The 23,824-nt window shown below is 44.4% G+C and overlaps 1 protein-coding gene across 9 annotated transcripts in view; it reads left to right on the top strand.

The window, feature by feature from the left end:
* Window positions 1–13,931, top strand: part of GLI2 (GLI family zinc finger 2) — a 381,010-nt gene extending 367,079 nt beyond the window's left edge. For all 9 annotated transcript variants that reach the window (XM_085584944.1, XM_085584946.1, XM_085584945.1 and 6 more), the window contains 3 exons: window positions 4,425–4,706; window positions 7,753–8,089; window positions 9,134–13,931. In XM_085584944.1, coding sequence (XP_085441070.1) covers window positions 4,425–4,706; window positions 7,753–8,089; window positions 9,134–11,490 — 2,976 coding nt within the window. In that variant the 3' untranslated portion in view covers window positions 11,491–13,931. The remainder of the gene's footprint in view (window positions 1–4,424; window positions 4,707–7,752; window positions 8,090–9,133) is intronic.
* The last annotated feature ends 9,893 nt before the right edge of the window (window positions 13,932–23,824 follow it).

Below are 23,824 nucleotides of genomic sequence, written 5' to 3'. Positions count from 1 at the left end.
CTCAACGGAGGGCTTTTTTAAAATTTTGCTGACAATAAACATACACTTTACACACTGGACGCATGTAAAAAGAAACCTACTGTAATGTGAGGTTTATCTTATTTTTTAATGGGATTTATTTTTGCTGGGGAGCCAGACCACATTAGCTTTATATTTATGAAAGCTGTGTTTAAAATCATAAACAGATGTTAAAGTATGCAAACTTTTTAATCGACTTTGGAAATGAAAACAAGCATTTTCCAAATTTATAATTTTTAATAGCACAGATAGTATAGTACAGTTGTGCAAGTGGTGTTTAATATTACTGTGGAGCAGACTTGCAGTAATATAACAGCTACCCTGGATCCTGATGCTTTGGAAATAATAGTCCCTCCATCACTTGATGTACAATGATAGAGCACAATGCAATGCTTTGTTAACCTTGGATAATTAAGACCCACTATTAGTAGTTGGGGAGCAGAGGAAATTGCCTTTATTGTAACGCATGTGATGGTCTGTTGCAATCAACCACAGCCGACGATTGAAATTTATATTACCACTAATTAGCTGACAGGGGAAGAAAAACAACACTCTAAAGTTCTAATAGTGTTTTCAGCCATGAAGAATTCGGTCTGTAGCCTAATTTGCAACAGTTAAATATAGACTATTGGAGAATGGAACGCAGTTGCCACGGTTGACAGCCTTTTGAAGCAATGCTGTGTCTACAAAGGGCTTGTTGGGAGTATTTTTATCTCTGGCATAGTATCAGTCAGTGATAACCAAAGCTCTGTAGGTTTCAGAGATTCTGTTTGAGTCAGAATAAGGACTCAAAATCTAGAATCCTCTTCCAGACTGAGATGATGCTGAGATGGACCAATGAATGACTGGTATCCCAGGGTTGTTTGAACTGGTTTGGCTATGAACCCAAAAGTCAGGATTGTTCTCCACCAGCAAGATGCAGGCCAAAATTAACCTATATCCACACTTAAACTGGATAGCTTGGAGTTGTTTTAAGGCTACACTAACCTTGAGGCCAGGAGGGACCAAAAAGATAGGTTGCAGCCTCTCGTCTGCTTGGCATCCTGCATTCCCAGGGAGTGGTGTTTGACTACGTAATTTTTCTATGTTAAAGCTTCTTCCCCTGAAAGGTAGGCAATTTTGGTTTAATCTCACATTTTAGGTGTTGGAAATTGCTTGTTCTCCAGCCCTGGATTCTTTTTTTGCCTTCCTCCAGTGACAGATAGTGCTGGATCCAGTGTCTCTTTCATTGTTGATATTTCCACTTCCTAATTTTGCAGTGTTAAGCCACTCTCCATAAGTTCATAAGCTGAATAAATCAATAAAGCCACTGAAGATTTACATTTTTGCAACACTTTTTCTTGTCTTAAAGGAAATTTGCATCTCCCTTTGATTCCTAAGGATTCACATGTGAATGGATTAAGACTGCTGGTACAGCTTTCAGTGCTGGATACAGACTCACTCAGCCCAGTCTGTGCGCACTGATGACTTTTTTGCCCATAGATCACTTGAGCTCAGATCCCTGGAGTTTTACCAGGAGCTTTGCTAGGCAGGGCAGTTTCCCATCTGAGCCAGCTAATGCTCCATGTAGAATTTTCATTTTGAATGTGTTAGTAAGTGTAATTTCTCCAATGGGTTCAGATTCCCAAGTGATCCAGATCAAGAGTTGCATTGGATCTGGGATGATTCCTCATTTCATCTGAGAAGAGCTTGAACACACTTGAAAGTCAGATCATTTGGGTTCCCTTTGTGCAAGAAGGTGAGGCTGTGGGACAGGAGCATCCATCTCCATGTCTCTTGTGGATCCTGATCTAAATATGCTGACACTTGGCACAAACTGCCTCCAAACGACCCAGCCAAAGACTCAGATAACAGAGAAGGATTTTATCCTCTGCAGTTGCTTTCCCTGAAGGACACCTACCCCTCCTCTGGTGTAGGAACAGCACAGCCACTAGTGGAGGATCTGTACCAGACCAGCTGGCCCTGCCACAGGAACTATAAGGCACTACCACTATTCAAATGATCTTTTTTGCAGTCATGCTTACTCCTGAACTGCTGTTCAGCCCTCCTTGATGCAGTAGAGAAATACCCCAAGACTTTGGGAGATCTGTAGGCTGCATACAATGGCTCTCTGGGCCATATTTTTGACATCCTCTTTCTGAGTATCATCTAACACAATCCTTTACACCAGGTGGTGTCCCTCACAGCAAAGCTCCTCACACTGGGCAGCAGGCCCAGGCAAAGGTCCTGCATCCAGCTGTGGCCATGACCACTGCCTTAGCAAACTGTACAGAGACCATGGCTCACAAAACCACACAAATGCAAAGCAGAAGTTTGTGGCTGTGAATATTTCCCATTACCCATTGGTAACTCTCTTGTGGTTCCTAGCTACCTCCTAAATATTTTCATCTGCTTGCAGTGTTTACTTGGATTACACCAGTTTCAGAGTTAGTCATCCAAGTTTCCTCTAACGGGGAAGTTCCAGGTTCCCTGTGTTTGTCACTATCATTGTGTGACAGGATGTAGGTGTATGGTCCAAACAAGCTGAAGTTCAAGGCTGGGCATATGTTACCACACTGGCTTTGGTATGATTGTTGAAATGTCATACACACTACATTTTAAACTTTCAGTGATTGTTTGAATCCCTTCAGGGGACACCTTCAAAGTCACACCTGGAAAAAGGGCTTTCATCCTGTGACAACTCTCCAGTGCATACACAGAGGAGTGGCATGAGTTCATGGCCAGCCAAAGACTCACAGTGACATTTTCAGCAACTCAAGCTGAACAAGGGTAAAACACATAAATCCAGTTCTGCTTGGTGTGTGGGGAGATCTACAGTTCTCCCACCCTAAGGAGTATTACCCTGTATGTGCATGAGCGTAGGAGTTTAGATATCTAAACTCTTGACTTCACTAGGGTGAAGATGTCACTAGATGTCAAAATCTGAATAACCCAGGGACAGATGCAGGCACACTAATGAAACAGCAGTCATGCTTAGCTCAGTTGCAAGACGTATGGCCTGGTGAAGAGGATGATTGAATCCCCTTAGGTGGAGTGTCTGCTGTCTAAGCAACAGTGATCATGTTACCCCAATTGCTGGGGTCTGAAAAATCATAACTGTTGAGCCTAAAGAATATTTACTAAAAAATATTTGAGCTGTTCATATACAGAATTTTTTCAGCACATGTGGTGGGGGTTCTGTTCTTTATAATAAAGCTTAATAGCTGTAATAGTATTTCTATAATGCTTGTCCAAAAGGTTGCATGATATTTTTAAATAAATTATTTAAATTTTTGTGCTTTGGTTTACCCAGCTTTAAAATATATTAACTATTTTACCTCAGTGGGGTATTATGTGGATTTAACTGGCTTGAATGATGTGCCAAGATCAGTCAGGAAGCATGCTTTTGAATACAATACAGACTTTCAGTGTTTTTCATGTGATGATGCTGGCTTTCTGCAAAGCATATATACTCCTTTGTATTTTTTCACTTAAATTCCTGGACAACATTACAGAACAGATATTAAAAAAAAAACAGAATAGGAATGGTCATTTTGGGTAGCCTTCAAATAACATCTGTCTCTTTTTTCTCATGTATCTATCCTAGTGGATTGGCAGAAAAAGACATAAAGTAGTTGTGAGGCCAAAAGCGGAATTTATGATGAATTCAAAGCTTCCAGTGCAGCAGCACCAGCTCAAACAACTGCAGTGCTAATACACTTTGGAATTGAAAACTCAGTAAAATAAAAGAAGTTAAAAGAATAAAAGTATCTGTTGCAGATTTCTGTTTTCAGAAGCATGGCTTCAGCCTTGTTTTCCTGTAGCAATCAATGATTCATGAATTCGGGATAGAGTGCTGTCGTCCAAAAAAAAAAAAAACATTGCATGCCTGTGGTTTGTTTTGCACAATAGCAGATTTCAAGGTGACAGGTGCTGGAGTGGTGTGATAGATTGAGTAGGGTGAATCCAGTCTGGCTTGAATTCACTGGACTTCCATCAGCCCAAAGGTTTCAGACATTTTATTGGTGTAGACCCCATCTTAGCAGAGTGAATGTGTTATGCCCAGTCCGCTACATCACCTCCTTCCCATCCTTAATCAGAAAACATTCCTGTGGCCACCCAAGCAAATACATACATGGGAAAGTAATACTAGGCAAGTATTTCATGAATTCTTAGCTGTCTTTTGATCCAGAAACTGAAAACAAGAAGTTTAGCCAACATGAAATGGCCAGCCAAATCTGTGTGGATCAGCAGCAGCCCATATATCACATCTTCCATATCTCAGTCTTACAGAATCCTGTGGAGCAGATGCTCCACATTTTGCTGCTGCCTGCTGCTTTGCTCATTATATTTTTTTGGCCCATACACTGTATCTGGAATATTTGGGCTTATTCTAAATATAACCCAAGGTTTGCTTGTACTGACAGAAACCCTACGTCTGTAAAATCCCTGGCTGCACGAAGCGGTACACGGACCCCAGTTCCCTCAGAAAACACGTCAAGACAGTGCACGGGCCTGATGCCCACGTCACAAAGAAGCAGCGCAATGACGTTCACCCGAGGCCACCTCCACTCAAGGAAAATGGGGACAATGAGGCAAGCGCCAAGCAGAGCAGCAAGGTGTCAGAGGAGAGCCCCGAGGCCAACAGCACCACAAGGAGCATGGAGGATTGCTTACAAGTCAAAACAATAAAAACAGAGAATTCTGTGGTAAGAGCAGTTGCTTTTGGCAGAAATGACATGGTTCCTGATTTCTCTGATGCACTAGGGGCATAAAGCATTTGTATTCCATTTACCTCTCTGGGCAGGTGGCCTTCAACCCTAGAGTTCAAGTCCAGGAATGAAACTGCAGGTCAGGGCACAGTCCACTGCATTTTGTACTTTCCTACCCAGCATCATAAATTCCTGCCCTTGTAGTCATAGGAGCCAAGTGATGCCCCTTGCTGAGGTTGGCATTCCTCTGCTGTGAAAGTGGGTAAAACCCAAGAGTGTTGTGGTCAAATGAGCTTTACCTACCCCACCAGTTTAAATTGAGCAATGACCACAGGGCACAGATTGATGAATGCTTCTTGAAGCAAAGGTCCTGGCTTAAGCAGTCCCTTTTCTCCTCCTCCCTGTACCATTCACTTCTTTTCTTTCTAGTCTGCTGCTGTTTGATGAAGCCAGTGGGGATAAAAATAGCTGTTCTATTTTTGTTGAGTATCATAAAGCAAGTTCAATTCCTTGATCCTATACACCATACACAGAAGCACAAAATCCCTGGGGTTGTTAGGGACCTCTTGAGATTATCTAATCCCACCTCCCTGATCAGCCAAGGTTGGCTAGAGCAGATTACTCAGGAGTACAGAAATTCAATACATGACTCCTAGCTGCCATAGAAAATTGTAGTGAGATGATGGGGCAGGGTAGTGAAATTAGGAATAAACAGGGGACCAGTGCTGTGGCCCACAGAGTACAGACTGTCAGTCAGCCATGATCAAGTTTTACAGCTCCAGCACCTGAAGCAAAGACCATTTATCAGCTTTCTGTCCATTACAGCAGCTCCACAATTGGCAGTAGTGTGGTTAGTGGTACTAAAGAGCTGTGTATAGTGGTGCTTTCCAACACATCAAACCTCTTCCACCCCAGTCAGAATGGAGGAGGAGATGAAGCATTGTAACACATGAATCACTTTTACCTTTTGATGTTTTCTTTTCACTTTTGTACCCAAAGTTCTGGTCTGCTGCATCAGCTCAGAGTGGGACAGGGTATGGGCTGGATACAGAAGAAAAGACCTTCACCTGCAAAGGAATGTTCATATATTCCCCAGACTTCCCACTTGAGCTGAAAAGACTTTGAGCTCCAAAATATATATTTTCTTGATTTGAATCCAGCTAAAAGATAGTTATTCCTGTGAAAAACATGCCCTGGAGCTACAGAGATTTTCTCAGAAGGGTTAGGGGATGAGTTGTTGGACAAATTACTACGGAGCAGCATGTTTCAGTTAAGAAAAAATTCAGTATTTATACACCCAGAATGTCTCTAATTGACTAAAGAAACAGTTTCCTGTGATGAGGTTCTGTACTGTGTTGCAAAAGCTGAGTGTGAGAACCACTGGAGAGAATGACCTTTCTCCAATACTCTTCCTCCATGTGTTTTGTTGTTTTTGTCCTATGAAAACACTGACACAATTACAGCTCCCCACCCTGCTTCTGCTGAAGGTATGGGCTTGTTTTCCTAGCACTCTGTGCTGCCAGAGTTCCAGCCAAGCCATCTCACTGGCAGCAGGGTCATGTGTTTCTCTTCACTGTCCCTCTCTAGCACCGCGTACTTCCCTTGTGCACATCTGACAGGTGGCATCTCATGGGTGGGTCCACATCCAGCTCCTGTTTCGTGGGTAAGGTCGGGGTGGTGGGAGGAGTGAGATGCTTCACTGGTTCCCATCATTCCCAGGCTCCTTGTTTTGACCCATATTTGTGTGCCACCCCAAACCCATGGAAACAGGTAGAAAGTCTCTCCTAGGAGCTTTTATTTGTGCCCTCAAAGAGGGAAGGCAGGAAAGATGGGGTATGGGAGCGGGGGATATCCTGGTAATTTGTGCTGTATTCTGCATTTCCTTCTTCCTCCTTTTACTAACCTGGTCCTTTTTGTTAATGCTGTCTTTGTCCTAACAACCTGTTCTTTATTCCCACTTCCCCTTCCTTACTCTACCTTCCTAAGGACAGTCGGTACTAAGGTGAGCAAAGAAATCCTTTGTATTAAAATAGCTGTATAAAGCATGATCTCCTGCAGATCTCTGCCTCCATTTAACTCTCACAGGGTGGAAGGGAAGTATGTGGGGCAGTGGGGAGGGATAGGAGAAATTTACTTGAGTGCAGAAAGGGAAAGGGGGAGGATGCAGTGCCCAAGGATTCCCTTTGCCACCATTCTCCCAGCATCACAATTTGCCATTAAATATTGGAATTGGAATCTCTATCATCTAGACTGAAGGGCAATCAGAGCCAGTCAACCCTGCCCATGGGGGGCTGCTATGGTGTAAAGTAACAACACTGCAGCACTCCGCATTCCCACCTTGGCCCAGGGCAGAGTATTTTGCATTATCAGCACTCCCATTTTTTGCTGGAGCATGGGCCTGGAGCAGAAAAGCCAGGCATCCTGTTTGGTAGCAGCAGCAGAGCAAGTTCAGACCATGTAGTTTCTGCTGCAAATAAACTACTCAGTGTGAGTAGTTTACATTCCTAATGTAAATAAAATAAATATTTATGGTGCTTATCTGTCTTATCTGAAAGTGGGAGTTTGCAAACAGTGAGCCAGGTTTTTATCTGGCGGGGAAGTTTGTCAGCTAACATAATTATATGTTAGGGTATTTTAAAGACAGAAATATGTTGTGTCTGAAATACTTAAACCTTGATCCCATGTTAGATAAGCCAGTGTTTGCTGCAATATACCTTGCACAACCAGGTGACATGCTGCTTTTCTTTGAGAAACATCTGTCCTTCTTTTGGAGAGAGAGCATTTGGTTTCTCTCCATCTTGCAGTTGAATCACCATGGTTTTTCCAGATGTGGGGTGCTGTCCCATCCTCCTCTCACAGGGAGGAGGCACCTGCCTTTTGGAAGAGCTGAGATCCTGCTGCAGCAGGGAGGGGTAACAAGGGAGGGGAGAGCCAAGGATAGGAGCTCTCCTAGCCTCCAGGATCCATGGGATGTTGGGCTCCTGATTTCTTTCCATCCATGTTTTCACCTGCCCAACCCTTTTTCCTCTTTTCCCTCCCCAAGATGTGTCAGTCCAGTCCTGGTGGCCAGTCGTCATGCAGCAGTGAGCCATCACCCCTTGGCAGCACCAACAACAATGACAGTGGAGTAGAAATGAACATGCATAGCGGGGGAAGTCTGGGAGATCTGACGGCGTTGGATGACAACGCTCCTGTCGTGGACTCAACAGTCTCATCTGGTAACTCGGCAGTCAGCCTGCAGCTAAGGAAACACATGACGACGATGCAACGACTTGAACAGCTCAAGAAGGAGAAACTCAAGACAGTTAAGGATTCCTGCTCATGGGTGAGCCCAGCTCCACAAGCCAGAAACACCAAGCTGCCTCCCATCTCAGGAAATGGTAAGCCCTGGGCCTGGACCATGTCCTGTAGGAACATTTCAGAGTTTGACTCTGGTTTCATAACCAAGAGTGCCCTGGAGGAATGAGGATCATTCTTTATTGCCTCTGAGTCATGCTTTGAAAGATAAAGATGTCAGGTGAAATGGACAGCTTGGGTGTAAACACAGCCATCTGGTGATGTGCAAGAGAAACCCAGGTGCTCAGTTCTACAGACCTATAAAGGGAGACAGAGGTTTTGGTGTCCTTGTTTCTGAGCTTGCCCAGAACCAGACACAGCTGTCCCCATTGTCTCAGTTACAGCCACAAGACTGCTTGCAATTTTTTCTAGCAGTAAGAATTCCCCAAGGGCTAATGTGCTTCTTAGGAGACCACTGGAGCACAGCAGCAATCCAGACAAGAGCTCCCTCCATAATCTTGCTCTGACAGGCCTTTTGTCACTCAGAAGCTCCAGCTGTTGCCTCCAGCTTCATATGCTCATTTCCCACTGGCTGGTGATTCCTGATAAAAGCATCTTTTTGAACCCTCTAGAGGTCCTCTAACTTTGCCAAGAAATCCAAAGTCATGGCGCCTGGGTTATACTAGATCTCAGAGCTTCTTGGGTTGCTCTTGGAAGAGCTCTTGAACATCAACCTTTGGGCTCTTGGCCTGCTCTCCCTGACTGCTGTACATCTGTCCCAGAGAGTAGCTGTGGTTGTAGCTATGTGGGGTCCCTGTGGCATTTTCCACACCAGTCCTACCTTTGTCCTACTGAGGGAAGCCCACATGGAGACATTTCCTCAGAAGCTGAGTATAAGGGGTGTACATGTTACAAACACTCTGCAGCGGGGATTTCTTAGCTTCTCTCCCCAGACTTCTTGCCCCCTTTGCATGAACACAGAGCTAGAAATGAAGTTTTGAATTCACTAGCAGCACATGAAACTCATCGTCACTCCCGTGAAATATCTGGGGGTGGCTTTGTGGGTCTGTATTCTGGCACCTAGAACACTACGAAGTGAAATTTCTCAGCTGACTAAATCTTTTCCTTCCCTGCAACCTTTCTTCCAGGCTCTGTTCTAGAAAATAGTGGTGGTTCTTCTGCTATGCTGCCTAACCCCAGAATAATGGAGCTGTCTGTCAACGAGGTTACAATGCTGAACCAACTCAACGAGCGCCGTGACAGTACAACAAGCACCGTCAGCTCTGCCTACACTGTGAGCCGCAGGTCCTCAGGGATCTCCCCGTACTTCTCCAGCCGCCGCTCCAGTGAGGCCTCGCATCTCGGGCACCGCCCCAACAACACGAGCTCTGCTGACTCCTACGACCCCATTTCCACGGATGCCTCCCGCCGGTCGAGCGAGGCGAGTCAGTGCAGTGGGATGCCGGGTCTGCTGAACCTCACACCAGCTCAGCACTACAGGCTGAAAGCCAAGTACGCTGCTGCCACAGGGGGCCCACCTCCGACTCCCCTGCCAAACATGGAGAGGATGACCCTGAAGAACAGGATCTCACTTATGGATGGGCCAGACCCCACCTTGCCCTCCATCCGCCTCCCACCAGGCCCTAGACGTTGCAGTGATGGTAACACCTATGGCTACCCATCAGCTCCAGCATTTCCCCATGAGGTGCAGGGCAACTGCACAAGACGGGCAAGCGACCCGGTGAGGAGACCTCCTGGAGACCCTCAGGCTCTCCCACGAGTTCACCGCTTCAACAGCACTAACAGTGTGAACCCCTTCCATCCTCCACACGCCACAGACAGGAGGAATTTTGGTCTCCAGAGCTATGGGCGTTCAGATGGGAGCCTGCCCCGGCACACCTACTCACCTCGGGCACTGAGCATCAGTGAAAACATCACCATGGAGGCCATGTCCGGGGAGACAGATGTGCCCATTGGAGATGATGACATTATGCTGCCAGATGATGTGGTACAGTACATCAAATCCCAGAACAATGGGACAGTGGCTGAGAGCACTTCTGTGGGGTACAGCAATGAGATGCAGAACTTCCAAGGAGGTGGGAAGCTGCAGCCTCCAGCCTTGCCCAGCCAGCGCAGGATGGCAGTGGCAGAGGCAAGTATGAGCCACTTGGGACCCATGATGGCAGAGTGTTCCATGAGTTTTGATACTTCTTCAGACATGAATAAAAATAACATGCCTGTCCAATGGAATGAAGTCAGCTCAGGCACAGTTGATATCATGTCCAATCAGTCAAAGCAGCAGTTTTCACAGGGGAACTTAGCAGTGGTCCAGCAGAAGCAGAACTTTGGTCAGTACCAGAACTACAACCAGCAGCAGATGCAGCTGCCAGACAACAGCATGAATGCAGCACAGCAGAGCTTTATGCAGAGGAACATGGGCATGGATGGGCAGAGGGTAAACTGCATGCAGCTGCGGCAGCAGCACATGAGCCTAGGTCCCAGCATGAACCCCGATATGGGCTTGCACACAGCGTATAACCAACCACATCAAATGCTGAGCCCCAGTGCAGTCAGTGGCAATCCAAATCAGATCTCTCCTAATTGTAGCAACATGGCAGCAAAATCTGGATCCCACATTCACCCTCAGCAAATGGACATGGCAGCCAACCCTTCCTTGATGGTCAGGAGCAACAGTGAGCGCACAGTGCTGGGACAGGTCATGCATGAACCGAGTCAGCAGAACTACTCATCTCAGTCAAGCCACCTGAACTTCCCTGTGGCACAAGAGACCTTTCCTCAGCCCATCATGTCCTCCAATCAGCCCAATTTTGAGCCTCAGCAGAGCGTGATGGGTTCAGCTGCGCAGGCATATCCACCTGGCATGATCCAGCCTCATCCTCCACCGGAGCCGAACCCGGGCAGCAGACCCCGAGGGGTCCGCACTGCCCAGCAGCTGGGCTACATGAGAACTCCCCATCCTACGAGCACCATCAGCCCTGGCCAGGAGACAACAGAGGCCATGCATAAAAGAAACAGCGACATGCTGCTGGCACCAGCCCAGCAGTGCGCGGACGGCACGAGGGACAACAACCTGATGTACTATTACGGCCAAATCCACATGTATGAACAGAACAACGGCTTCGATAACCACACGGACTGTCGGGTCAGGCAGCAGCAGTGCACACAAAACAGCAAGCCAGCCACTCTGCCTTCCCCAGGAACAAACCAGGTGTCCAGCACAGTGGACTCTCAAGGTCTTGAGCCGCCCCAGATAGATTTTGATGCCATCATGGACGATGGGGACCATTCAAGCCTGATGTCGGGAACCCTGAGCCCCAGCATCCTGCAGAACCTCTCCCAGAACTCCTCTCGCCTGACGACTCCACGAAACTCTCTGACACTGCCCACCATACCTGCAGGGATAAGCAATATGGCAATAGGTGATATGAGCTCCATGCTAACCACGCTGGCAGAAGAGAGTAAATTTCTAAACATGATGTCGTAACACTAAAGCACAAGGTCTTGGTGCTATCCAAGGGGCCCTGCGTGAAGCAGTTGTATGAATGTGCTTTTCAAAAATAATCTGTTTCAATAGAGTAGGGTTTTTTATAAGTGTTAAATACATTAAAGGATTTCAAAATGAAAATTTTTTAAAATCTGTGTACAGAATTATGTAAACTATATGCAGGCAGTTCAGTACCACAAGGGTGCACCTCTAGTATTATTTTTTTTGGCTTGGTTTCCCAGAGCACTGAACAGTATCACCACCAAGCTAGGAGACAGCCTAAGGGTGGTTAGAGATGAAACCCTCCCTTCTGGGAAGCCCTGTAAATAGCCTTCCCCATCATTTTTCCATTAGTTACATTTGCAAAAAAAGTCCGTTTTCAACCCACCCAGAAAGAAATGGGAGGATGCGGTTTTGGTTAGACTAAAAGCCATACTATGTATTCTGCTCTGATGAGAGTAGGGTTTAGTTAAGTCTCCAAACAAGCCCTCTGCCAGCAGTATTGTTTTATACCATAAATACCTTTGTACCTTGCAAAGAGCGACGTTTCCAAATGGCTTCTCAGCAAAGTGCCTTACCATGCTTTCTTGTTAAGTAGCCAAGGCCTCTCTTCCTTTAAAAATCAAATATAGTGTATTGTCAGAAGCATATATAAAATGTACATTTATAAAAACATAGTGGTGTTTCTGAGAAAACATTGGAAAGACACATTGATGAGACACATAAAAGGTGAATGCACACTTTGATCAGATGTGTTTACAACGTGGTTTATATCATGTGCAGAGTGGAGCAGAGGTCTGGGAACAGCAATCACTGGGAAATAATCCCCCGTGGCAGGAAGGCTCTGGCATGCAGACTGACACACATGCATAACTTTGCACCTTCTAAACACAGTGACTTTCTGTGAGTGCCCCACATACATCATTAATGTCAAAGTGCTGGAGCACACATTACTGGATCCCAGTGCAGCTTTGCAGCAGTTTCAGTCTCTGGTGGGTTTTCCATGCTGAGGTGCTCATATAAACAAGTGATGGTGATGGAGGACTTTTATGATTGTTCCAGCCCAGTGTGCACTGTGGCAGCACCAGGGGAACAGGTTAATCTGCCAGGGTTCGTCTGTGTGATGTGTTCAGTGCAGGGTCCTGCCCGGGCTCCATGTGCACAACAGGTACCTTGGTGCACTGATGTGGGGCCAAGCATAAGCCAAAGCACTCTGCCCCACAAGCAGGCTTGTTGGCAGGCACCCAGCGCTAGCTTAACATGTCCCACAGCATGAAAATACCTGCTGTATCCAAAAAATATACCACGGTCAACCTGAGTTGTTCATTTGACTAGCAGACTGCACCTGCAGACTGCAGCACCTGCGCTTGCAGACTGCACCTGCAGCACTAAACATGTGTATAGTCTGAAAACAGATATTTGAGTCAGAATAGTAGCTTGCTCTTTCCTTCCCATCTCTCTGTCATATCAGTGTCATGTTCTCATTTGCACCTGACTCTGTCACTGCCCAGGACCAGGACAGCTCTGTAAGGGTGTTTGCTGGTGTCTTTGCTTTCCTTTTGCACAAACTGATGTCAGGATCACTCTTCCCAGTATCACCAGGGGCTGACATGAAAATGCCACATGCTACCTCCAGGCAAACTCTGTGACATCAGGTAGGCAGGAGCTGTGGACTGGGGCAGCTTTGCTGCCAGGTATCCCTGGCTACAGCTGGTGCAGGGAGGTGCTGCTCAGCATCCTGCAGTCTCATCATCCTCATCCCAGATGCAGAGAGTGCACACAGGGTACTCGTACCCCTGCCTTTCACCCTTCAATGATTTCTGCTGATGTCCAGGGTGCATGAGGACAGGGAAGCAAAGCAAGGTGCCTGGCTGTTTATTTGTGTCTCCTGTGAAAGTTGTGTTTAAAGGGATTGTTTTATAATCTGCTGTATATATTCTCCTGCAGTTACTGACCTTGCCCTTGCCTTCGCATTTATGAAAAGAGGGCAGTACATGTTTTAGGACATTGTATGTTGTCCTGGACACTTGGAGCATCCCTTATGCTGAGATGGATCAGACTTTTGTGTGTCCTTTGATTGCTAATGACTTTTTTAACAGCTGCATAGGGCAACAATGGCTCCTGAGTCCCTCCTCACAGATATCTCATTAGCAAAAGTTCAAATACAGAAGCAAAACCAAATCTCCAATGACTTGAGATTTTTTGGACTTTCCAGTGGTGGTCTTCCTTCATTTACTGAAAAAGTATTATAATAATCTTTCCAGCACTGTATATATTATGTATAGAAGACATCATTACTAAAAGTACTGTAGGTGAATTGTTCTGTCAAATTTATATCCTAAGAACATTTTTAGCTGTTTTCTACATCGTAAGAATGGAGGTAACATGCTGAACCTGTATATAAACCTTTTGTACATTAAAAAGTAATTTTTTTTTCATAATTCATTGTGTTGTTATTTCTTTTTATTGGCAAATGGCGATTGGTTGGTTGGTCGGTCTTGGTCTGTCTTTACCACACCAACACTGTCAGTTGGACTCTGGTGGTGCCTAAGAACTATTGGTGAGGACCTTCTAGGGTGAGTGATACAGCACAAATGTGGAATGGTCTTGCCTTGAAGAGCTTCCACTTCACAATGAGCTGAAGGTGGCAGAAGGAGAGGCAGCAAGGTCAGTGTGTGCTGCAAGCACAGTCCTGCTGCCCAGGTGTCTTTCACTGCCTCTTGGCAGAGGTGATTTGAAGGACAGTGGCAGTGCAGCAGGGAGAGGCTCAGAGCAAGGGCCTGGACAAATTTGTCAACTAGAAAATTTATGATAAAAATGGCTTGTTGACTGACTTGGTCGTTGTCCAAAAGGAGACAGAAATAGGACAGATTAGCAGAGTTGTGATGGGCCATGACAGTGGCAAATTGAATACTGGGTTTGGAGAAAGGAGAAATTAATCTGTGCATTATGGATGTGATGAGAAGCAATTATTGGGTGAGCAACTGATAGATACATCAGTAGTGACTAGTTAGAGTCTCATCCAGCTTCTTGATGAGAAAGATTTAATTTGGCTGCAGCAAGAGTTAGTTCAGCTACTCAAGAGATTGACTTTCAACTTGTTTTTGTGGAGGTGTGCACAGGGCTAGAGCCGTAAGGGAGGGTGAGGAGGCTCACAGGTGATCCTCACGGGCACAGCAATGAGCTTGCAATGAAAGCTGCTGAGCCAAGCAGTTGGCCAGTGAGTCAGTGAATTACACTTGGTGCAAATGAACCAGCAGTTTCATGCAGAAGCAGCTGAAGGGGATATACTCCTTTTCCTCTCTGTGGGATCCCTCCTGAGCTGATTACCAGAATCAGGTACGTAGAATCAGGTACATATGGGACCAACCCTCACCCTGTCTTCAGGATTCCTATAAATGGGATTAATTGTCTGGGTTCCTTCAAAGTCCGTGGCAAGAGATTGGCACATCCCTCTTGTGAAATTAAAATCATTTTTCTGAAATCATTTTCATGTGTCTAAAATCCTGTTTGAGACACATGGAATGGGGTGGACTTTTCCTCTGAAAGACATGTGTCACTCTCCTAATTGATTACAGAGAGACCCCCAAGTAGCCAGCTTAGATGCCTTGTTCAGTGGGGCGAGGTGAATCCCATACTCCTGTGGATCTCTTACACTAATCTGGTCACCCTCAGCATGATCTGAGGTTGAATCAGTGGAAGTGTTAGTGATCCTGTTAGCCTGTTATTTATTGGATAAATATCACAGCCCTCTGTACTGTCCAAGAACTACAGAAATCACAATAAAAATGTAGTCATTTTATTAAAAGGAAATTGTTCAGATCTTTTCTATTGACAAAAGGTTTTGGAGACTCAGCTCCTACTGCTTTTCTACTTTAAACACTTAAAGTAGGTTTCTAATCTAGATCAAATGATGCTTTTAGCTGGTGTTTCTCTTCAGAGTTCAATCAGGGCACACCTCTGCCAGTGTGAGAACATATTTATTACTTAAACTGGGCTAAGATTTCCTAGGAGCCCATCTGAGGTCATGTACCAGCATGTGCATTTTTACTGCTTTACCATCCTGGAATAAACAAGGAACGAAAGGCTTACTGCTCCAGTTGTAAGCAGGTAATAACCCTTCTGCAGCAAATGTTGTTTATAAGCCAGAGCTTGGAGTTTATACTACTGTGGCAGCTGCATAATATTCAATTAACCTTCTTTTTAATCAATCATATCCCTTATGAAAACAAACCATCCTAACAGGTCTGATTCTGACCTTCTTCGGTGAGTGTTAACCTCACTTCACTCCCAAAACCAATGGGAACATAGGAAGAGTAAGATCCCACTCTGGGTAAAACCATCACAGCTCTTTAATATTGCACTAATATCTCAGGTTTTCCTGGAGGGGAGAAAAAAGCCCATAAAAGCTACTGTTGCTGGATCTGATTGCACTTACTGAGTACAGAGTCACTCCAACAGCTCTTTATTGCAGTGGTCTCTGTAGGGATGACATAGGGGCTCCCGTTCTTTACGAGCTGTTGGATCTACTTGGAAGCGCATACGTGTGGTAAACAAATGGTGTGTTTTATATTATTGGAAAGACAATTTATGACCAACCAAGGTCTCTTGCAGACAGCCATTTAACTTGTAAGTAAAATGACCTAACACTTAAGAAATTTAGAAGCTACAAAACAACCCGTGTTGTGCCCAGTACACTTATTTCTCTTTGATTTATGCTTCATGTAAAACTTGAAATGGCCATATTAAATATATTTGGTGTAAAAAAAAAAAAAAAGAAAAAGAAAAAAAGAACAATGCAATGTTTTCACATATGCTGAGGGTTTATGACTACCGCTGCACCAGCACTTCCGATTCATGACATGGGTCCCTTGGCATCCCTTATTTCCATTTTCCCCACACTGACCTGTCTGGCAGATATGTAGAGGGCATGGTGGCATGCCTGCTGTCACCTTTAGAAAAGCTGCTACACACAAATACAGTGCACTTGCCGGAAACATCTCTTCAGGTGTCAATGTCTTACCAAAAAGCAAACTCTGTGGCTGATACCTCTGCCTGTCAGAGGTATCATCCCACCCTTACCATCATGTGTAGGGTGGGCATCAACAGGCAGCAGAAGATGTAGCAACAGACCACAAAAGGCAGCTTCTGCACCAAAAAAACAGGGAATGGGACTACATATATCTCTGATCTACATTCCTCTGTCTGGCCTTAACTCTTAGTAAGTCCAGCCCAGGATAGTCTTCATAGAAAAAGGATGTTTAAGGAAGCACTTTGAAGGAAAGGCTTGTTCTGATGCTCTGAATGTCTTCTAAAGGGCTCTCTCTTTCCTTTTCCCTTTTTCTATTCACAGAAAGAGTACGGATGAAGAAAACCTTCACAAATGTCCCCTCTCTCCCCTGTCACTATCCCTTTTCTGTTCCTCTTTGGGAAGGACCCTGGAGTGCTCTGCCCATACAAACACAGCTGCCACGCTTTGACAGACAGACATTTTTTGACTCAGGACTACAAGGAACAGCTTCCCTGACACCTGCAGAGTGAACCATGCAGAAGAAGAGCACACATTTCACGGCTGGATGTTGGCCAAAGCACCAAGGTTTGTGTTCCAGTGTGGTGGTAGTGGTTAAAATAGATCAAATGAAATGAGGAGAGCAGCAAGGAAGGAAGTAAAACTCTGGACAAAGCAAGGCTAATTTTCTTCATGGCCTTGTGTCTTCCAGTGTGTTTTCCACTTGGAAAATTCCATGGGCCATAAGGTGTAACTGGCCATGACAAAAACAAAACAAAGAAGTGATGCTGATGAGGGTGCAAAAGAGATCTATTTTTGAAGAATTTAGGTCTGTAGAGTTTCACATAAAGGACTTCTGGAACAAGAGCACTATTTTTAGCTCTGTTACCTCTTTTGCCAATGACTCGGTTGGCCAGTCGTGCAAGCAGCCATGCCCTGGGAAGGTGCTGTGAGCTCCAGCCACCTGCTCCCATGGAAATGGCCGTGGCGGTGACAGCAGCCGAGGAACGCAGCTGGGATGGATTTGCAGCAAGCTTGGAAAGGCACTCCAGCCCCAGGCCTGGAGTCTGTAGGTGGGCTGCCCCACCCTTTGGCAGCACCAGCATCCTGCCCTTGGCTGTGCAGCTCAGAGCAAAGGCACTCCCAGGCTCTGCGGCTCAGCCAAGCTGCAGGAAGCAAATGTGCTTCTCCCTTTCTGCCACTGTTACTGTACAGCAGGGATTTGGAAATCTCCAGGTGGCTCCACTGGGCCCCCTTCCCAACTGGCAAAGCAGCCCTCTGAGAAGGTACCTGCCTGCTGCACTTACCCATCTGATTGGCATCTGAGAAAAGCGTCTCCACGGACTCAAAACTGATGTATTCTTCTTTTTTCTTTTTTTTTCTTTTTTTTTTTTTTAAGTAAAATGTCTTGATGCGAATCGTTTAACCTCTGTGTCACTCATCAATAATGACGATAAGTGAAATTCGATGAAATGCACAGAGGATTAAACATCACTCCAGGCACACTGAAAGAGGGCGGCGTAACCATATCTGGGAGATCTTAAGGAGGGGAGAGAAAATGGGCTTTGCTCTGCAGCCCAAAAGGCTGAACACCCTGTAGCACCAGCACCAGCTGCAGAGTGCTCCACGTGGTGATCATAATCACGTCCTGCAGGCCAGTGAATTTCCCCTGTTAGCAGCCATCCAAGAACCAAACAGGTCTCGCCTTGCTTGAAGACCTCTCAGGAAATGATAGCTTGTCTTAGCAATGTCAGGAGATTTGTTAGAGAATGTGAAAGATGTTTTCAGGGAATAGAAACTGGGGCTGAGCCAGGTGAAGGTTTCTATTTAATTGGGAAAAAAAAAAATAGATCCCAGCATTTCCATCATTAACTGGAAATAAGTGGGAGCATTTTAAACATATCAGCAGTGGTCTATGTGTTGAAAGCATCAATGACACCAATGTGTTTGAGAGCCTTTTCTTAAAAATGAGAGACAGCTTTGTGGTCATTGAATACTTCCAAAAAATGGTCTGTATTTGCCCAAATTATGAGGGAAATTTAAATCCTGAACCCATTAAAATGCTTTCCCAAAATTTAACATCTACTAATAATACATCAACAACTTTATTATAAAGACCCTTCGAATTTAAACCTTGAATTTACAAGAGCATTGGGCTGAGACATGACTTCTCAAGTAGTCTTGTAAAAAAGTGACATCAAAAAGATTTTCAACTAAACTATTATCTGCACATTTCTTCAATAATGTTTTAACTGTCATTTATGGGTTTTTTTGAAAAAGGAAGATTTATTATGCAGAGACATGGGCTGGTTTCATCACAGGTGAATCAGTACCAGAGAAAGTTAAGTCTCTAAGGAGCTCATATGGAGTTGTTTTCCACTTCTGATCTTTCTACAGAGTTGTTTCACTTGCAGGAAGTTGGGTTTGAGCAGACCTCACAAAAAAAAAAAAAAAAAAAAAAAGATAAAAAAAAAAAGATAAAAAAAAAAAAAGATCTAAAATAAAGTAAGGGTGCTGAGGACCTCTTAGATTAGCATCATTCCTCCTTTTAACAGGAAAAACCACATTTTTAGTGGTGTTCAAAATTATTCCAGATAACACAAAATACTGTACTGTGTTGCAATTAGATTAGCTGAGGTAAAACCTCTTTCCCAGCCCTTATTTAAATGCTGACAAAGTCCTTCAGGCAAAGCACTGTCCCACAGATGTTCCAACAGATTCAGCAGGGCTTAGAAATTGCTTTTTGTGAGCACAACTGGTGAACAAACAAGATATTTTCTTCCCTCAGAATAAATCCCAAAGATAGAGAGGAGGAGGTTTATTGTTTTAAGATATGTCCAATACCTTTAGTATTACTGGGAAAAAACAAAACAAAACAAAACATTTTTTTGAATAAAAATAGCAGGAGAAACTCAGCGGATTGCAATTGTTGTGTACATGCTTCAGTGTTCTCTATTACAGTAAATGAAAACCACTCAAATTAGGGGGAAAATCCTCTAATGACCCGGGGTTTTTTTTGTGATTTGTTTTTTCTGTCATTTGTTTTTTCTTAAGACAACAAATTTTGAGCCTACCATTTCTCACCGTTAAAGCACAGAGCAACAGCACTCATGGGCAAAACTAGTTCAACCTCTGTCTCACAGAGCAACCTGCTGCTTCCTTTAAGAGTGAGCTGATTTTCTGAGTTTTCCTACCATATCTTGGAGTTCTTGTTTTGGGGTTGGATGTTTGAGGGTTTTTATTTATAAGCTTGCATATATTACCTTTCTCTCAGGGGAAACTCCCCCTTTACAAAGAAAATAGCAACGGGAAAAGAACAAAGCAGCTGAGTTTATGTCCAGGGCAGAAATAATGCCAGTCACAGGTGTGTGCCTTAAATGGAGAAGTCAGAGTTTTCCTTCCACATATCCAACTGCAGAAATCCAGCTCAGAACACAAAATTCCTGTGAAGAATGTGGCACTTGTTGAGAAAAGTCTTTTCTTTTTCACTGGAAGTTGTAATGACAGACATTACCATGAGCATTAGAGAATCACAGAATCATTTAGATTGGAAAAGACCTCAAAGATCATAAAGTCCAACCATAAAACAAACACAGCCAAATCCACCACCCAACCATGTCTTGAAGCACCACACCTACACTTTTTTTTTAACATTTCCAGGGATGGTGATTCTACCATTCCCCTGGGAAGCTTATTCCAATGCTTCACAACCCTTTCAGTGAAAAAAAATTTTCCTCATATCTATCTAAACCTCACATGAAATGCAGCAGAAAGCAGACAAAGAAGAAGGAGTAGGTCTGAGCTTAGTGACAGAAATGAGAAGCTGCATCCACTGAAGGACCACTAAGATGGACAGCACAATGTGGGACACCAACCACCTGCAGCCTTCACAGTGTGCCCAAGGTCACTCTCAAAGGACAGCGCTGCATGTGCTCCATGTGTCAGGAAGCAGGAGATGGAGCAAGTCAGAGTATAGCCAAGTTATACGGGACATTTAAAAGAATACTGGAATGTATTGGAGGCACAATGACTTTGGGCAGGTTTTTTTTGGCAGCCACAGGAGATTATTTTTTTCTTTTGCAATGTACTAGATGAGACAATGTGGGTACCATCAAGGCTTCGTCTCATTTAAAAGTTTATTTTAATGAAGTCACAATAAGGCCTCCAGCTGGAAAGGTTATTTATTAACCTCTTATTTACAAATTGAGCCCTGATTTGAAAATTAAGGCATTGTAATTTAATATTAACCCACATGTCAGAAAATAATGAGACAAACTACAGGGAAAATTGCATTCCATATTGCAAAAGACCCATTTTATTTATAATGACCAGTATTACAAGTCGTGCCAACATTGATGGATCATACTTTAAAAATCTTGATAGCTCATTCATTTCTATAATTATATTTATTACAAATTAAATAAGTTGCGGACACCCTTGATATACAAAGAGACAAAATTAATTTGTGAATCAGTATTAATCTGTCATCAAACTAAATGAACTCCCTTTCTGGCAGTCTACTGAATATAATGTACTGTACCAGACTTCACTCAGGACATGAAAGCAGTGAACTGCAGGTCCAAGCTGTTGAAGGAACACCTCTTCAATTGGATGTATGTGATTTCTCAGTATGGCTTTTAAATCAAGAGATTAGACCACAACAGAAAACCTGCCTGACTAACTTCTGGAAAGAAAAACAAAGTCTGATGATTCCAATCACATCTGTTCTTTGCCTCCGCTCAGGTCAGGAGTAAGATGCAACGTGCAGCTCTTTAGCACTTCTCCTGTGATCCCTATGCCTACATCACACTGGAAGCTGAAGGGCTGGTACATTCCTGCCTCCTTTCCTGACCACGCAGGTCCTGAGGCCCTGGGGCAAACCCCTGCACTGTGGCTGCAGTGAGATATTTGTGCTGGACATCAGCCTGGGCACCACGGGAGATGCTCGCTCCCCTCGGCCAAGGGAGAAGGGGAATGCTCGGATGCTCCTGGATGAGATTACAGACCTTAATGCTCAACAACTGCCACTGTGGTTAGCCAAAACCTGTGCCCATCTGCTCAGGGGTTTTGTGACTGGAGACAAAGAGTTCTGCCAGCTTCAGGAGAACTCAGGCTTTCCTCCAAAGTATAAATTTAGAGAGGCAAAAGGGAAGAAAAAAGGACAAAGGACAATGCTGCAGGTTAGAGCACATAGTCCCTGTGGACACAAGCAGGGATGGGTTGTGGCTGCATGTCCCCTTGCCTGCACCATTCCTATCCCAGCATCATCCAGACTCAGTGCTGACAAACTAATGCTGGGGCTGTTCCTCTTCTAAATAGGACATGACTCATCCTAAGGCAGTGGAACTGTTGCATGTCTGTGGAGGAGGAATTCATCCCAGTGTTTACAGACTCATTTTAAAATTTCCACTGTATTATCCCACCCCTCTTCCTCTTGAGTTAATCATCATCAACATCCCTTGAGTTCATCATTTCAAAGGCAAATTTTCAACTCTAGTGGGTTGGACCCTGTCTAAAACTGGCCAAAACAACTGAACTCCCCTGCCATAATATACTGATCTGTCCGAGTCATTTAGCAGCTAGGATCAACTAATAAAGTGCAAGATGCAGAAATGGCATTCAGAGTTACCTACCCGTAACTAAATAACTTTGTAATGAATGAAAGGCCATTTTGAGCTGCTGCCTTAAAGACTAACTCCATCTCCATAAAGAAAGAAATATGACTCAAGCAGAGACAGCCTGCATGTGGCATTAACAAACCCTCTTTGTGTTTCTGTAGGAAAGACTGACACCAAGTGAGTTGAGTGCTTGCGTCATCTTCGCCTTATTTTCCTTTAAAACTGATGACTCCACATCAAAATATTCCTGCAACTTTAGGTCTGCTTCCAGGGAGCAGGTGGGCCCCTTCACTACAAAACAGAGATCTCTATAGGTGTTTCTGGGCTCAAAAAATTTTCTTAGGCTAATTTCACCTAAAGAACAAGAACAGTACCTGTTTTAGTAATATAACAGTAATTAATTCTGTCTGTTCATAGAGGAAAAACACAGTGTTGCCAGAAGAAATGATTTTTAAATCTTTATATGACAGTGTTTTTCCATTCACCTTTTTTTGGAGCATTTCCTTCAAAAGACATTAAGCCCATGCATTACTATTTAAAGAGCTTAATTCAACCCAGGCAATAATGATCCATAAATATTCATGATTTTGTTTAACATTAAAATAACATCTGTTTCAAAACATCTGCAATCTGTTTTCAATGCTTCGGTAACATTTAAATTAACTGTAACTAATACAATAAACCACTATTAGGGATAATGATAATGAAGGATGCCCTATTAAGAGACATGAACAACATGGAACTGAATGAAAAACAAAACAGGGGGTGGAGGGAATGAACCCAATAGTCAGGTACCAAGGCTCCTTGGAACTTAAATCCACCATTATGGCAGAGTTTCCTGTGTGCAGGGCTATTGTTTAACCCTGCTGCGTCTTTGCTCTGCTTGGTCCTGTTCAAATTTCCACTGCTAGAGCAGTAATTTATGGTGCAGGCAGTGTGAGTTCTTGTAAGGCCGGGGTGGAAGGGAGACTCACTCTCTCCAGCTGAAGGGGCCTGCAGAGTGTTTCTGAGCTGGGAAAGCAGCTCACAGTGCACCCAGGGCTCTCCCAGCCAGATGTGTTTAGCTTGTGCCTGTTGACCTCCCACCCCGCAGTGCCACGTCCCCGTCCCCAGCGAGTGCCAATGGCCAGTGACTGCCATCATGTCTGTGCCGTGCTCCAGGCCGTGGGTTAACCAAAAGGACTATGCTTCCCCCAAAAAGGGCTATTGTTTTCTGTTGTGATTGCTCCCTGTGGCCAAGACAGATGAGGTCACTGCACATCTGTGTGTCGTTGCAAGGGTGCAGGTGAAGGTTGGGCGTGTGACAGTGCAGGGGAGGAAGGCTCTCATCGTTCTCATCCTCTGCTGGCAGCTGCTGGTGGGCTGACGCTTGGCACTCACCTCCCTGAGACCCACATGGGCCTTGTGCTCACAGCCCCTGGCTGGAAAGTTTTACTTTCATGGAAAGCCTCAGTGGGTCACCAACCATAAATTAAAAATTATATTTAAGGGGTTTTGTGGCTTGTTTAGTTTTTTTAAGCCAGCCCTTCTTCTTTACTTCTCCCACACCCTGACAAAAATCCAGGAGGCGTTTCTAATCTCCTGGACATAATGCAAAAGGCATATAGCAGCTGGTTTTCCTCTTATCTGATGATTTCTTTGGAAATAAATTCTATGTTAAAACATGTTTTTTCAGTCAAAACAAAGCCAGGATTTGCCACTCATTTGT

The sequence above is a fragment of the Lonchura striata genome, chromosome 7 (genome assembly GCF_050655825.1).
Source record: "Lonchura striata isolate lonStrDom1 chromosome 7, ASM5065582v1, whole genome shotgun sequence".
NCBI classification, from domain to species: Eukaryota; Metazoa; Chordata; class Aves; order Passeriformes; family Estrildidae; genus Lonchura; species Lonchura striata.
Note: the sequence above shows the minus strand (reverse complement) of the source record. Positions and strands in the feature narration are given on the sequence as shown.